General features: G+C 38.8%; 1 protein-coding gene across 17 annotated transcripts in view; it reads left to right on the plus strand.

Moving 5' to 3' along the window:
• Positions 1–15,997, plus strand: part of ERC1 (ELKS/RAB6-interacting/CAST family member 1) — a 539,401-nt gene that overhangs the window by 375,919 nt on the left and 147,485 nt on the right. For all 17 annotated transcript variants that reach the window (XM_049102528.1, XM_049102532.1, XM_049102526.1 and 14 more), the window contains one exon: positions 14,428–14,572. In XM_049102528.1, coding sequence (XP_048958485.1) covers positions 14,428–14,572 — 145 coding nt within the window. The remainder of the gene's footprint in view (positions 1–14,427; positions 14,573–15,997) is intronic.

A 15,997-nucleotide genomic window follows, 5' to 3' on the forward strand; every position in this document is an offset into this window, starting at 1 on the left:
GGTCTTTTTAAATCAGTTCATCTTTCTGTAAAGTAGTGAATCTCAAGTTACCTGGACTGCTTCTTAAAAAGTTAGAGATGCTCATCCTCTGAAATTCAGATATAGTAAGTCAACAGTAGAGCACAGACTTCCATTTTTAATAATTTGTTTTTTATGTTTGAGTTTTTCATGTTGCACACCCATTTTTACATCTGACTAAAATGTCTATGTTTAGGGACAGCTGGCTGGCTCACTCCGAAGGACATTGCTACTCTTGATCTTGGGGTCATGAGTTTGAGTCCCATGTCATGTGTGGAGATTATTTTTTAGTTGTTTATTTATTATTTATGATAGTCACACAGAGAGAGAGAGAGAGGCAGAGACACAGGCAGAGGGAGAAGCAGGCTCCATGCACCGGGAGCCCGACGTGGGATTCGATCCCGGGTCTCCAGGATCACGCCAAAGGCAGGCGCCAAACCACTGCGCCACCCAGGGATCCCTTTTTTAGTTGTTTAAATAAAATATCTGTAATTAGTCTGTAGTAACTAAAACATTTTCTCCCTTAATCTTTTCATTTTGCTGTATGCATTTTCTTAAAGATGTCTTTCCTGTTTGTTCAACCAATAACAATTGGAATAATAATTCTTATTCAATAGAATAAGAATGGTATAAATTTCTTATGTGTTTTTTGACAAACTGGAATTACATTTTTTCCTCTGAAGAACCCTTGAAGTCATTCAATTTTGCGGAGTAGCTTGAGTCAAAAGCCTCACATTCAAAAATCTTAAAGGATCTGGCATAATGCCAAAGTGTCTCTTCCTTAAAAACCATACCATGCTTTCCCTCTACAATCCTATTCAGTTTTTATGGTAGATGTTTCTTAACTAGAGTCAGAAAGGGATGCTGTTTTCTGTAGGGCTCTACCCACATTTAATGTACTGGGGCTTCTTCAAGAAAGTTTTACTTTGGGATCCCTGGGTGGCACAGTGGTTTGGCACCTGCCTTTGGCCCAGGGCGCGATCCTGGAGACCCAGGATCGAATCCCACATCGGGCTCCCGGTGCATGGAGCCTGCTTTCCCTCTTCCTGTGTCTCTGCCTCTCTCTCTTTCTCTCTGTGTGACTATCATAAATAAATTAAAAATTTAAAAAGTCCTTTAAAAGTAAAACTTTTTTTTTTTAATGATAGAGAGAGAGTTGTTATATGCAACTGATGGAATCACCAAATTCTACATCTGAAATTAATGATATATGTCAACTAATGGAATTTAAGTAAGATAATCTAATAAAAATTAATTAATTAATTAAATTATTTAATAATTAAGTTGATGCGATTTTAGTCGCTGGCTTGAAAAAAATTTGCATGTCTGTATTAAGCTAATAAAGAACTTATGGAAATCTGTGCTTTGGTCTGTTTTGCATAACAACCTCACTTTCTCTTTAGGGAAGCTTGGTACTCTACTTAAATGCCAGATCTCTGCTGCCTTCTTAATCTTGAGCACCATAAGCAAGATCTAGATCTAAACATTCTGCAGTCATCAATATGCCATGAAAATCTCTCCTGAAATTGGTTTTTATAAAAGTGTTTTCAGGAAAGCAAAACTCTGGGACATTGGACCACATAATGTATCATTTATAAGACTATTGATTATCCCGAGGGCTGAGGTGTAGTTTTTGAAAGCTTTTTACTTAATTGTCAGCTAGTCAGCCCAGAAAGGATGAAACAAATAGATGACTCTTTGTATGAAACATAGGGGAAAAGAGTAAAAAGGATGTCCAGAGTTTATTGGGATCTTATTTATAGTTAGGGAAGCTAAATTTTATTTAAAGTATTCATGGAAGAGCAGCTGGATTCCTGTTTCTTAAAAGAAAGCCTTTCTATTTTTTTTTTAAGATTTTATTTATTTATTCATAGACACAGAGAGAGAGGCAGAGACAGAGGCAGAGGGAGAGGGAGGAGGAGAAGCAGGCTCCATGCAGGAAGCCTGATGTGGGACTCGATCCCAGGTCTCCAGGATCACACCCCAGGCTGCAGGCGGCGCCAAACCGCTGCGCCACTGGGGCTGCCCAAGCCTTTCTATTTTTGCATGAAGTTCTTTATTTTAGACCTTTTATCTCCAGATTGCTTTATTCTGTTGCTAGTACTTTTTATACTCTATATAGCTCTAGAGAAGATTGGACAAGCTTTTGTATAATCAAATATTTATTTCAAGTTTAACCAAATATTAGGACTATAATAAAAATCACCTTCAGTTTTAACCAGGTACTCAGTGTGACTATAAATGATATTTAATGCTGACAGAAAACAAATTGTTTGCAGAAATTCTAAATTATGTACAGTCTAGCAACACTGAAACCATGCTTCTGTATTATACCTTTGAAGTAGATTTAATTAGGGAAAGCATCCGGACCCCAAGGAGGCCAGTGTCATCACTAAGTTCTGTCAGTGCTTCTGCCTCAGACCTTTCCTCTTCTGCTCAGCTCATCTGATCATGGCTCTTCCCACCACCACCACCTAGTCCAACTATAACTGAATAAAAGGCATAGATTTTTAAAGATCTAATTTTCTTTTTTCTTTAGATAAAAAGTGTGAAAGGCTTAGGAAAAATACTTATAGGGTATATTTTAAAGGGCATTTAAATTTGGAAGAATAAAAATACATTATAATTTTAGACATTATGCTAAATGAAATAAGCCAGATACAAAAGGACAAATACTATATAGTTTTACGTATCTGGTAACTAGGGTAGTTAAATTCAAGAAGAGGGAAATTAGGGCAGCCCAGGTGGTGCAGCGGTTTAGCACCGCCTCCAGCCCAGGGCGTGATCTGGAGACCCTGGATCGAGTCCCATGTCAGGCTCTCTGCATGGAGCCTGCTTCTCCCTCTGCCTGTGTCTCTGCCTCTCTCTCTCTCTCTCTCTCTCTCTCTCTGTGTCTCTCATTAATAAATAAATAAATTAAAAAAAAAAAAAAAAAAAGAAGAGGGAAATTAGAATGGTGGTTGCCCTGGGTTGGGGGAGGAGAGAATGAGGAGTTAGTATTTTATGGGTATAGAGTTTTAGTTGGAGAAAACAAGTTCTGGAGAAAGATCGTGATTTTGATGGTTGCACGACATTGTCAATATATGGTGCCACAGAACGATATACTAAAAAATGATTAAAATAATAAATTTAGTGTTATGTATATTTTACCATAATTTAAAAATGCATTGTCCTTATTGTTGTCATGTTTGCTATGTAACATTCCTCATTCAGAAAATTCTTATGATTTTAAAATTTATTGACTTTTATCAATACAATAAAATGTATACATGTTAAGGGTACAGTATTGTGAGTTTTGACAAACATATACACTGTGTTACAGCCACCATAGTCAAGCTGTAGTACATTTCCAGAAAGCTCTGTTGCTTCCCTGTCCTGTCTTTCTTCAACCCCAGGTCTAATTTGCTGGCAACCGCTGATTTGCTTTATGTCTCTTTGTGGATTAGATTTCAATTAATTTTTATTTTTTAAAACAAATGGAAAAGATACAAACTTTTGTTTTTTCTTACAAATTTAGATACAAACATCAAGTTTTTGCCAGTCTGAGAAGCAGGCAGAAGCTTCATAACAGAAGTGTCAATATCACAGTAGAACTGTTTTCCAAATGTGTCATAACCTCTACTGTTTGGGAATACCAAAATGCTCATATTTCATAAAAAGTGAAGAGAAGAATGAATACAGGTTTTCCATGCTAAATTTTGTTTAATCAACCTCACTTACTGAGCTGTAACTACCAGCAGTTTCTGTTTTTATTGTGTTAACTTTGATTCTTTTCAAGGACTTCTGAAAAATAAACCAGCCCAAGTTGGGATAAACTTCTCTACCCATACTTATGTCAGTGTAAATCTTAATATAAATCAATTTTCTTCCCTTATTTCAGGAGACAGACATAAAGCAAGAGAAGGTCGAGAAGATTCCAGATTATTCTGGGCAAAGTTTGCCTTGCTACTGTGCTGCAAGAAGGTTCTATGAGGCAGGGCCCCAGCATGCATTTATTATTGGATCAAAGGCCTTACGATAATCTGTATTTGATGACATTTGGAAGTTACTTTACATGGGCTCCTGGGTGGCTCAGTGGATTAAGTGTCCGACTCTTGGTTTCTGCTCAGGTCATGACCTTAGGGTCCTAAGATTGGCCACCATGTCAGGCCTCTGCTCCTCCCCCCCCCCCCGCCCCCCGCACACACATGTGCTTTCTCTGTCATAAATAAATAAAAAAATTTTTAAAAATGAAGTTACTTTCCAGCATCAAAACAGAAATGTGATATATTTTATAATTTAATATTCATTGAATTATATAGCAGTTTATTATACTCCACCTGTGACTCTTTTTTTTTTTTTTTAATATTTTATTTGTTTATTCATGAGAGATACAGAGAAAGAGGCAGGGACATAGGCAGAGGGAGAAGGAGGCTCCTCACAGACAGCCTGATGTGGGACTCAATCCTGGGCTTCAGGATCATGACCCAAGCCAAAGGCAGATGCTCAACTACTGAGCCACCCAGGTGCCCCCACCTGTGACTCTTAAATCCAAAATTCAGACAGCATCATTTTATCCTTCATTCCTTAAAAATAATTTTTATAATATGATAATTCTATTCATAATACATTTCCAGAGGTAGCATCCTGACCTTCCTGTTTTAAGAATCATCCAATCTCCCCCTCTTTGCCTTTAAATCAATCTTTCTAAACCCTTGCTTTACTTTTCTGGAACTTCTAATGCTACTGTATTATCAAAATCAAATCATTCTGTATTTTGAGTAACCTCTGTTTGTCAAGTTTGGGTCAGAACCCTCAAGGATTTCCTAATCTCTGTATTCCTTACTGATATTCCAGACCATCTCTACTCTGATTCAAAGCCATCTTTTCAGTTTCTTATTCCTTATTGTCTCATCTCATTAGTTTTTATTGAAATATTACAGTTAAAGAAGATAGACATAATACTCAAAAACAAAACAATTTATATAGTATCTTTAATAATCTCTTTAAATACCCACTCATGGAAAGCTCTACCAGTTTTTGGACTTCCCAATTCTACTTGTTTTTTTTGTTGTTGTTCTTTTGTTTTGTTTTGTTTTTTTATTTATTCATAGAGACACACAGAGAGACAGAGAGAGACAGAGACACAGGCAGAGGGAGAAGCAGGCTCCATGCGCGGAGCCTGACGTGGGACTCGATCCCGGGTCTCCAGGATCACGCCCCGGGCTGCAGGCGGCGCTAAACCACTGCGCCACTGGGGCTGCCCTCAATTTTACTTGTTAACAAGAGTTAATACATTAGATGTTCATCATGTAAACTGAAATATTTGTGACTTTATTCCTTTTAATGCCATTTGTGCCCTCTAGAGGAACATAGATTAAATGTCTTATTTATTTCTGCTCTTCCTGTTCCTGCTATTCTGAGAGCAATTACCATGTTATATGGATAAATCTTTTTGGATTAACATGCCCTTTTATAACCCCATCATGTCACCTTCCCTTGTATACCCTTTACTTTGTCTCTTAAATTATGACATCTAGAATTGAACCTATGATTCCAGTTGTCATCTCTCTACTTAGAGAAAATCAGAACTCTTTAAATGAATTATAAATTAGCCAAAGTTAGTGGTCTCTTTTGCAGTCTTGATTTTCTTCATGTTTTCAAATTTTTTCCATTCCCTCTATACACTTGCCTTCCAGCATGCTACTGGGCGGGGGGGTGGGAGGGACCTTTAAAAATAAAGTGAGGGCAGCCTGGGTGGCTCAGCGGTTTAGCACCGCCTTCAGCCCAGGGTGTGATCCTGGAGACCCAGGATCAAGTCCCGCATCAGGTTCCCTGCATGGAGCCTGCTTCTCCCTCTGCCTCTGCCTGTGTCTCTGCCTCTCTCTATCTCTCTCTGTGTGTATCTCATGAATAAATAAATAAAATATTTTTTTAAAAAATAATAAAGTGAAGTAAGGGAGAAGCTTCAATAAGGGAATATGTTGGAATAGTTGGGAAACCAAACTACCACCACATTGGATAGAAATGGAGTCATAATTGGAGGAGTTATTAGTTGAAGATACATTTGTGAAGTGCCTACTCCATGCCAGGAACTATTCTTGGAATTTGGAATACCTTAGTGAACAGAACAGATGAAGATCCTTCTTTTGTGGAGCTTATATTCCAGCTATTTTTCAAGCAAAGGCTTTAGACAGAAAAGGAAGACTGGCAAATAATACCAGAATATATAGAGTACTGAGAGTAATTCATAACAAATAAAAGAAAATAGTTTAGGCATATGCAATGCATAGAATTAATAATATTTATAAGCTTCTGGTGTGGAAAGCCATGAATAAGACTCTAGAAAGAAAACACTATATTTTAAATTTAAAAATGGGATATTATTTACAATAGGCAGAGGCAGAAGCAACTCAAATTGATGAATGGATAAACAGTGTGGTGTATATATACAGTGGAATGTTATTCAGCCTTGAAAAAGAAGGAAATTCTGACACACATGCTACCACACAGATGAACCTTGAAGACATTATGTTAAGTGAATAAACCAGACACAATAAGACAAATAACTGTGCGATTCCCTTTATGTGAGATTCCTAGAGTAATCAAAATCATAGAGACAGAAAGTAAATGATGGTTGCCAAAGGTTGGAGGCAGAAAGGAAGAATAGCGAGTTATTAATAGTTACAGTTTGAGTTTTGCAAGATAAAGAGTTCTAGAGATTGGTTGCACAGCAGTATGAATGAACTTAACACTACTGAATGTACAGTTAAAAATGGTTAAAATGGTAAACGTTGTTATATGTATTTTACCACAATTAAGAATAAAAAGTTCAAAAAAAAAAAAAAAGAATAAAAAGTTCAAAAATATTTTTAAATTAGTGAGCTAATAAATTGGAAGACCGACCAATAAATACATAGAAACATTAAAAGAAAAACTTAAAGACATAAGCCATAAACATAACACAGTTGAGGAAGCAGACCCTGAATGTGTAGAACAATTGAAGGACATTTACAGGGCACATGCTTATTAATATCACTTAAACTGTGAACATACTGAACAGAAATGCTGAACAGAGAAAAATTAGCAGCCAAGTTTATTTTATTTTATAATGATAGTCACAGAGAGAGAGAGAGAGGCAGAGACACAGGCAGAGGGAGAAGCAGGCTCCATGCACCGAGAGCCCGATGTGGGATTCGATCCCGGGTCTCCAGGATCGCCCCTGGGCCAAAGGCAGGCACCAAACCGCTGCACCACCCAGGGATCCCAGCAGCCAAGTTTAAAGAGAAAGCTACAGGCATTTCAGGTAGAGTGGTAAGAAACCAGATGAAAGTGAATTAGGAGAGGACATTGTAGAAGGATGGGGAAATCAGAATGGGTTTAAGAATAATATAGACCCATGATCAAAGGATGGTAGTGACTATTATAGTGAACATGCAGATACAAAGCCACAGGTTCATTAAAAACCATTAGAAAGGAAAAACCGACAAAATGTGAATATTGGTTATGGGGTGCAAAGAAGTCAAATTATTTAGATGTTGTCAGCCTGTGGATCTAGGAATGTGGTGATTTAATTGATATTGAAAAAGAAATTTATTATGATAGGTGAAAAGTTTTATTAAGTGTTGACATTCTACATCGAAGAAGATATTTTGGAGTACCTAAAACAGAGATAATAAGACAATAGGTGACGGAAACTTGCAAGGTCAGACATGCCCAAGTAGGCTCGCCCACAGACTGGTTTTCACTGAGCTTAATTAAGGTAGTAAGTCTAGGGGATCTCTGGGTGGCGCAGCGGTTTAGCGCCTGCCTTTGGCCCAGGGCGTGATCCTGGAGACCCGGGATCGAATCCCACATCGGGCTCCCGGTGCATGGAGCCTGCTTCTCCCTCTGCCTGTGTCTCTGCCTCTCTCTCTCTCTCTGTGTGACTATCATAAATAAATAAAAATTAAAAAAAAAAAAAAAAAGGTAGTAAGTCTAACATACTCTGAGACCTCTGTAAATGAAGTTAGAGAAAATAATAATCAGAAAGATTTCTTCAGGAAATGAGATAAAAGAGTGGAAGAGATATCCTAGTAATTTACTGCTCACTGTGGATAGTCAAATGGTTAAATAAGAAGTAAAGGAGGCATCAGAATCAAGGAAGCATCAATAAGAGAATCTAGATTCCAAATTTATCTTAAAATTAAACTGTGCTTGCATGTCCATGACAATAATACATCTAAAGCAACTGACCTTATTCTCACTTTCATCTGATCTGTCTCCTGTTGTTTTCAGTATTACGATATTTATGAAACATGATTGCGTATATGTGCTGCCGAAGTGAGCACTACATGATTGTATAATCATTGAATTTGAAATACCCAGTTGGAGGAGGAGGGGGAAAAGTAAACCTTGGTGGCATCCCTTCATGCATACCCCCTTTTCTGTGTGAAATTTCTATTAAAAACACTCACATATTTAGGGCTCACTCTTAAATTGTTAACCACCATCACTCCAACAATGATTGTATTTCTTATTTACTAGCGATTGCAGGCTAATGTGGTAGTGTTCTCAAAAATTCAGGCATTATCAGAAAGATTTTGAGCTCCATTTGCCTTGGATATTTGCCTCCTGTTTCCAAATGTTCTCAGAAGGGAGAGGTGGTCTTACTATTTCTTTTTTTTTTTTTTAATTTTTTTTTAAATTTTTATTTATTTATGATAGTCACAGAGAGAGAGAGAGAGGCAGAGACACAGGCAGAGGGAGAAGCAGGCTCCATGCACCGGGAGCCTGACATGGGATTCGATCCCGGGTCTCCAGGATCGCGCCCTGGGCCAAAAGCAGGCGCTAAACCACTGCGCCACCCAGGGATCCCCGGTCTTACTATTTCTTAAAGCTCAAATGACACAGTAGAGTACTTTTAGTGACATCTTGATGCTATTAAAATTTTCAGGTCAAAGGGCAGGTTCAACTGTATGTAGTTTAAAGCACCAGGGATGGAGTGAAAAGACCTCTTTAATGACTTAAAAGTTGGATTTCTGCTACTACCTACTCATTATGCAGTAATTTGGCATCTTAGTCAAGCTGTAGGGGGTCACCAATCACTTTGAAATGTCTGTGTATACATTTTCTTTCTCTTTCTCTTCTTTTTTTTTTTAACTGAGGAAAGACATTAACAGAACTAGGAGAGTAATTTAGCCGGAAGAGCATTGCAGTTCTTATTTTGCTCTGTGCTTGTGGCATACATACATTACCTTTCATATTATACGTGCTTGTATTGCTCCCTTGGGGCTCATGGGAAATGAAATCAGAATGTGCCTCACTAGAAGTCTTCCTCTTCTGCAAATAGACTTTAGTTAGTAAAGCTCATAAAGTCCATTACTAATCCCCATCAAGGTTCACTTTCTTTAAAATAGCCATATTAGACTTAGAATAGGTGACTTCCACATCTCAAGACTCATTGAAAAGGAACCATTTTTGATACCTCTGTTTTCTTCTGTTTACTTTTCTGGATCTCCAGTTTTTCTTCCATAAATGGATATTACTTTTATCAGAAAACACCTTTCTTTTTTCAAAGAACCAATTTTATTAAGTGTTAAATGGCTACTAAAATAAGATTCTTTTTGTAATTTGCTTTTTTAAAATTTCACCCTGAATTCCATTACCCTCTGAAAAGCAGAGTGCTCTTTAAAATTTTTTAGTTTTGACACTTTTGAGTGCTCTCTATAAAACTTAACTGCCCAAGCTCAACTATACCATACAGTCTTTTCTTTTCTTTTTTCTTTTTTTTTAAGATTTTATTTATTTATTCATGAGAGAGAGACAGAGACAAAGGCAGAGGAAGAAGCAGGCTCCATGCAGGAAGCCTGATGTAGGACTCATCCCAGAACTCCTGGACTATGCCCTGAGCCGAAGATAGCCGCCAACTGCTGAGCCACTCAAGCATCCTCCATAGTCTTTTATATCAGATGTATTGAGGGAACAACAGTTTTTCTTATTCTCAAAAGTTAGATGACTGTGACTGTTTATTAGCTTTATGTTTTTTTTTTTAATTTTAATGCTTTGGTAGAGGGCTAAACAACCTTAGCTTTTTTTTTTTTTTTTTTTTTTTTAATTTATGAGAGACACAGGCAGAGATACAGGCAGAGGGAGAAGCAGGCCCCATGCAAGGAGCCGGATGTGGGACTCAATCCCGGGTCTTCAGGATCACACCCTGGGACCGCTGACCCACCCAGGCTGCCCTGTTTATTAGCTTTAATCTTCTTGTCTATCTTCCAAATTTTTTAAGAGGTTGCTCTCTCCTATGGTTGTCCATTTCAGATTTAACAAAATTGCAGATAAGAGAACAATACTATCTCTCTTTCTTTCAAAACAAAAGGAAAACATAACTGCTAATATACCCAATAAAAGATACTGACATTGCCCAAAGTTTATATGTTTATATGTGCAGTGTTGTGCCCAAGATTGCGAATCCGAGAAACCACCAAGGAGCCGACACCGATGCAAACACACGAGGGTTTATTTACAAGCTCGAGCTTGGGTCCAAGTATACCCGACATAGCAGAGCAGGGACTTGGACCCCGAAGTGGGTTACAGCTGGTTTTTTTATAGGCTGGTCTAGGGGATTTTCAGAAGGGATGGAGGAATTTCTCAAGTTCTGTTTACATTTTGATGTGGGGCTTTCAAGGGCATTGAGCTCTGTTCTCATTCTAATATGGGACTTTCTACCGTGGGTGTGGGCTCTGTTGTGTTTCTGATATGGGATTCTCTGCCAAGGGCAATTCTGAGCTCTGTTGTCTTTCTGATATGGGATTACCTGCCGAGGACATTGAGGACATTCTGCAGTTTTTCCCATAAGTTCAGCTCTTATTCACAGGGGCCTAAGATGGCTGTACTTGTGCTAATGCTAAACTTTAGGTGGGATGGCCTTGATTTTTCTCAGCCTCCACACAATATGTGATCATAACATTTTATTCTCTTGACTATCAATTGCCCTTTTTAGCCACATACACCTGTAGAAATCAGTATCAAGAGTATGCTTTTAAGGGATCCCTGGGTGGCGCAGCGGTTTGGCGCCTGCCTTTGGCCCGGGGCGCGATCCTGGAGACCCGGGATCGAGTCCCACGTCGGGCTCCCGGTGCATGGAGCCTGCTTCTCCCTCTGCCTGTGTCTCTGCCTCTCTCTCTCTCACTGTGTGCCTATCATAAATAAATAAAAAAAATTAAAAAAAAAAAAGTATGCTTTTAAAATGGAAAAGACAGTGGTATGTTAAGTTACGGAATTTTTAGAAGTTGGGAACGATGGGTATGGGAGAAAAAGTTTGATTCTGTGCAGTTTGTAGTATATTATCAATGCTCAATAAAAAATAACATAACCAACATAATAAAATATTTGAATTTTATATAAAAAGAACAAAAGACTTAAAATGATACATTTTGGTAAAAAGGCATCATTATTCCAGTGGCTCAGAGTCTAATACTACATCCTTTATTTTAAAATTTAGAATCTGAATTGTCACCTGTTATATTGCAGTTTAGGAATGTGACATTTTACCCCAGAGATTAACTATACCACACTAGCTGGCCAAGCATATCATTTATAAAAGAATTTGGAATTCAGTCAAGATGCTTCACCAACATAGAATCCTTTTACTTTTTCACATTATGATGATTTCCTTAAGCACACAATGGAGCTCCGATCCCATCACCTTTGTATCTTGCATTTTGCAAAGGTGTTCATTTATTTGATCTAATTAGATAGAGTGATTTATATTTCATTCATATTCTGTTATTTGCCTGCTGCTAAACACGTAATTCTGACTATTGGTGCACAGAAATGCTTCAGCACCCTTATTAAGAAAACACATTTCTCATTCCAGCGTTGTCAGTCTTTGAGCTTCCCCAAAGGGAACAGATGACAGCAATCAGCAGGAAATTGTGCATAGTGAGACCAACTTGAACTCCTTCACCTTTAAGCTCATTTCGCCACTTAACATATTTCTTTCAAGTGATCAGTGGATATATTTAGACTATTGTTATCCCTTTGCTGTTGACTAAAGCATCATGGGATAAGCCATCTGCCATTTTTTAGAATTATATTGAGTGTGGGGACAGTGGAAAATTACACTGGGGTCAATGAGAATCTTCTTCCTTTCCAGCAGCAAAGACTGGTTAAACAAATCTTTATTTCCATGATGTAAGCTGATCTATCTCCTCCATTTGTTAGTACTGCTTGGTCAGAGTTCTCCAGACCTGCCCATCCAGAAAACAGAAAATCCTTGTCAGGATATGCAAAAGATAGTCTTCCAGTTTGTGGCTAAACTAAAACTCTTCCAGATGACTGCTATTGAAGCATAATTATCTTAACAAAAGACAGAAGCAAGGTTAAACTTGGGCAGTTCATTCTCAGATTCAGCATTTCCTCAGGTCAAAAGCTCAGGCCACCACTAATAGTTAGTTCCTATAAATCAAACCTGCATTCTTACAGATGTCTTAAATAATAGATGAGCTATTGAGGAATGCATTTTTGCGAGGAGACTAATTGTTCACCAACTTCCTTCAGATTATTTTGTAAATTTCTTGTGTTCACCTCTTTCCTAATCCCACCTTCTTTTCCTTCTGGATGTGAACCAAAAAGTAGTTAGCTAAACTACAAGGAATCTGTAAGATTTAAGTTATTGTTTCTAAGTGCACAGATCATTGCCAAATAAAGCCACAACTGGAAACTTACTTGCATCGATGAGAGAAAGAGAACTGTAGATGTTTAGAATGCCCCAAGAACAGATGGATGATTTTCTAAATCCTATTTCCTAATGTTTACAGTTTGTTGTACACTCTGTTCATAAGAATGTTTTCAGTTTCAGTAATGCTTCAATTTGCCTGGATGGTACAGAATGCTTATCAAAAGAATGAATTAAATGGGTAGAATGTATAAGTGTAAGTGATGAAGTTTTGGGATCATAGGTGAGATCTGGAGCCGACGACCAAGAAAGAATTCTTGAGACATCTTTGGTGCAAAATGGTTTTGTTAAAGCAGAGGGACAGGACCTGTGGGCAGGAAGACCAGCTGCCCCCCACCCCCACACCCCCACCCTTAGGCCTGTGAGGGGTGGCTGATATACCTGGGAGTTGAGAGGGGTTTAAGGATAGCGTACTCTCTAAGGAATTTTGGAAGCAAGGTTTCCAGGACCTTGAGGGGGCTGGCTATCTTTGGGAAAAGGTCACTTATTACTGTCTAATAAAACCTGAGTCATAAGACCCTTCAGATGTATGTTGGTGGGCCATGTGCTTGGGGAATGACTGCCAACACATATCTTGGGGGTTTAGAGATAAAGAAAATTTTTTAAGGAATTTTTATATTTTATTTTTTTTAAAGATTTTATTTATTTATTCATAGAGACACAGCTAAAGAGAGAGGCAGAGACACAGGCAGAGGGAGAAGCAGGCTCCATGCAGGGAGCCCAATGTGGGGCTCGATCCCGGGTCTCCAGGATCATGCCCCCGGCTGCAGGCGGCGCTAAACCGCTGCGCCACCGGGGCTGCCCAACTATATACTTTTTTTTTTTTTTTAATTTATTTATTTATGATAGTCACAGAGAGAGAGAGAGAGAGAGAGAGGCAGAGACACAGGCAGAGGGAGAAGCAGGCTCCATGCACCAGGAGCCCGACATGGGATTCGATCCCGGGTCTCCAGGACCGCGCCCTGGGCCAAAGGCAGGCGCCAAACCGCTGCGCCACCCAGGGATCCCAGGAATTTTTATATTTTAAAGTAAACTTAAAGGCTCCTGAGGTTCTCGCTAAGATTGTCTTTTGCCCTTAGCAAAGTATTAACATTGAGGCAGTTGAGTCCGTAGAGGAATGTCCCTCTGCCTGTTTCAAGGACTTGTCAGTGTGTTGCCCCAAGCTCGTGCCTTGTCCTCAGCTAGCCCTGTGTTCCCCCATCATTAGTATTATTCTTGGTTTTTAAAAAGCCTTAAGGGCAGCCCCGGTGGCGCAGCGGTTTAGCGCCGCCTGCAGCCTGGGGTGTGATCCTGGAGACCCAGGATGGAGTCCCGCATCAGGCTCCCTGCATGGAGCCTGCTTCTCCCTCTGCCTGCGTCTCTGCCTCTCTCTCTCTCTCTCTCTCTGTGTCTCTCATGAATAAATAAATTTTTAAAAATCTTAAAAAAATAAAAAAAACAAATAAAAAGCCTTAATTTTGTTTGCTTTTTCATTTAACTATAGGAACTCTTTATTAACATGTCCATATAACATTGATAAAAGCATTTAGAGTCAGAGAAAACTGTGTGGGATTCCTAGCTGCACTATTTACTTCAAGTGTGAATTTGAGCAAGGTATATAAACTCTCTCAGCCTCGGTTTCATCACCCATAAAATGGGGGTGATAATAATAACTTCAAAGGATTGTTTTGAGGATAAATGAAAGTCCTGGAATTTTCTTTATTTTGTAGGCAAGAAGCTCTTCTGGCTGCCATTAGTGAAAAAGATGCCAACATAGCTCTTCTGGAGCTTTCATCCTCTAAGAAAAAGACCCAAGAGGAAGTGGCTGCCCTGAAGCGGGAGAAGGATCGTCTGGTGCAGCAACTCAAGCAGCAGGTATACTAAAATGCTAGGGAGGGCCCATGGTGGAGGGGCAACGGGACTAGCTTTCACACCAGTCCCTACTTTTGTCTTTGCCAGTTTGTACTTTAAGGTCTTGCGTCTCATGTTAGACATCTGATCTTTGTATCTATTAGATTGTTGTTTTCTTTTCTCCAGAGGGAGAGGGAGGAGGGGGAAAAAAACAGAGGAAGAGGGAGAGGGAGAGAGAGAATCCTAGGCAAGCTCCACACCCAGCAGAAGCCGCTGCATGGCTCCATCTCACAGCCCCCAGATCATGATCTGAGCCCAAATCTAGAATTGGTCGCTTAACCAGCTGAGCCACCCAAGAGTCCCTCTAGTTAGTTTTCATAAGCAGAGACTTTAATCTTCTTCACAAGTTTCTGACTATATCTAGGAATTGGAGTGTTCTTGGTAAGAGCACTGGTTTAGAAGATGTTATTTATAAGTCTTCTATGAAAAGGTGTTTTTTTTTTTCTTTTTAAGTTAGCTGGATGAAATTAGCAAAATTCTGCACACTTAAAATGAAAAAGGCTGACTTTTTACATCTAACCAAAGCCCTACTATGGAAGGCACTCAGTATATCTTTACTTAATTTCTAGCTACTCAGAGATGAGTAGGCTCTGAAGATAAGAGCAAAGTTTTGCCCTTTGCTTTTCCAACCTAATCCCCCCAAATTTAATGTTTTATATTTATATAAGACCTGTGAAAATAAAAGCTAATCATTTTCCCTTTGTTAATGGTTGGACAACAATGTAAATGTGCTTAATGGAAAGAATATACACTTAAAAATAGTTAAAATGATAAATTTTATGTTATATATATCTTAAAATTTTAAAACTTGAGGGAAGAAATCTTTTAAAATAAAGAGAAGGGGCAGCCCGAATGGCTCAGCGGTTTAGCGCCGCCTTCAGCCCAGAGCCTGATCCTGGAAGCCTGGGATCGAGTCCCACATCGGGCTCCCTGTAAGGAGCCTGCTTCTCCCTCTCTGCCTGTGTCTCTGCCTCTCTCCCTCTGTCTCTCAAGAATAAATAAATAAAATCTTTAAAAATTAAAAATAAAAAAATTTAAATAAAATAAAGAGAAACCTGAATCTTTAAGTCTGCTTCTTTACCTTCAGTGCTCTTCACTGGCCATTCCTGTACTATTTGCAGTGTCCTTAAATCTTCTTTTCTAATATCATCTCTTGCATTCTTAGTCACATTTTCTGTGCGTCATGTCTGCCAAGGTTTGCTCTTCTGCCTGAAGTAATAAGATTGGGAGTTTTTCAAGTGAAGAAACTTCTTTTCTATTCTGGCAGATCAGTCATCAATTGATGGCCTTTTTTAAAAAAAGATTTTATTTATTCATGAGAAACACAGAGAGAGAGAGAGGGAGGCAGAGACACAGGCAGAGAAAGAAACAGGCTCCATGCAGGGAGCC

Source organism: Canis lupus, chromosome 27, assembly GCF_003254725.2.
Source record: "Canis lupus dingo isolate Sandy chromosome 27, ASM325472v2, whole genome shotgun sequence".
In the NCBI taxonomy this organism is placed as follows: domain Eukaryota; kingdom Metazoa; phylum Chordata; class Mammalia; order Carnivora; family Canidae; genus Canis; species Canis lupus.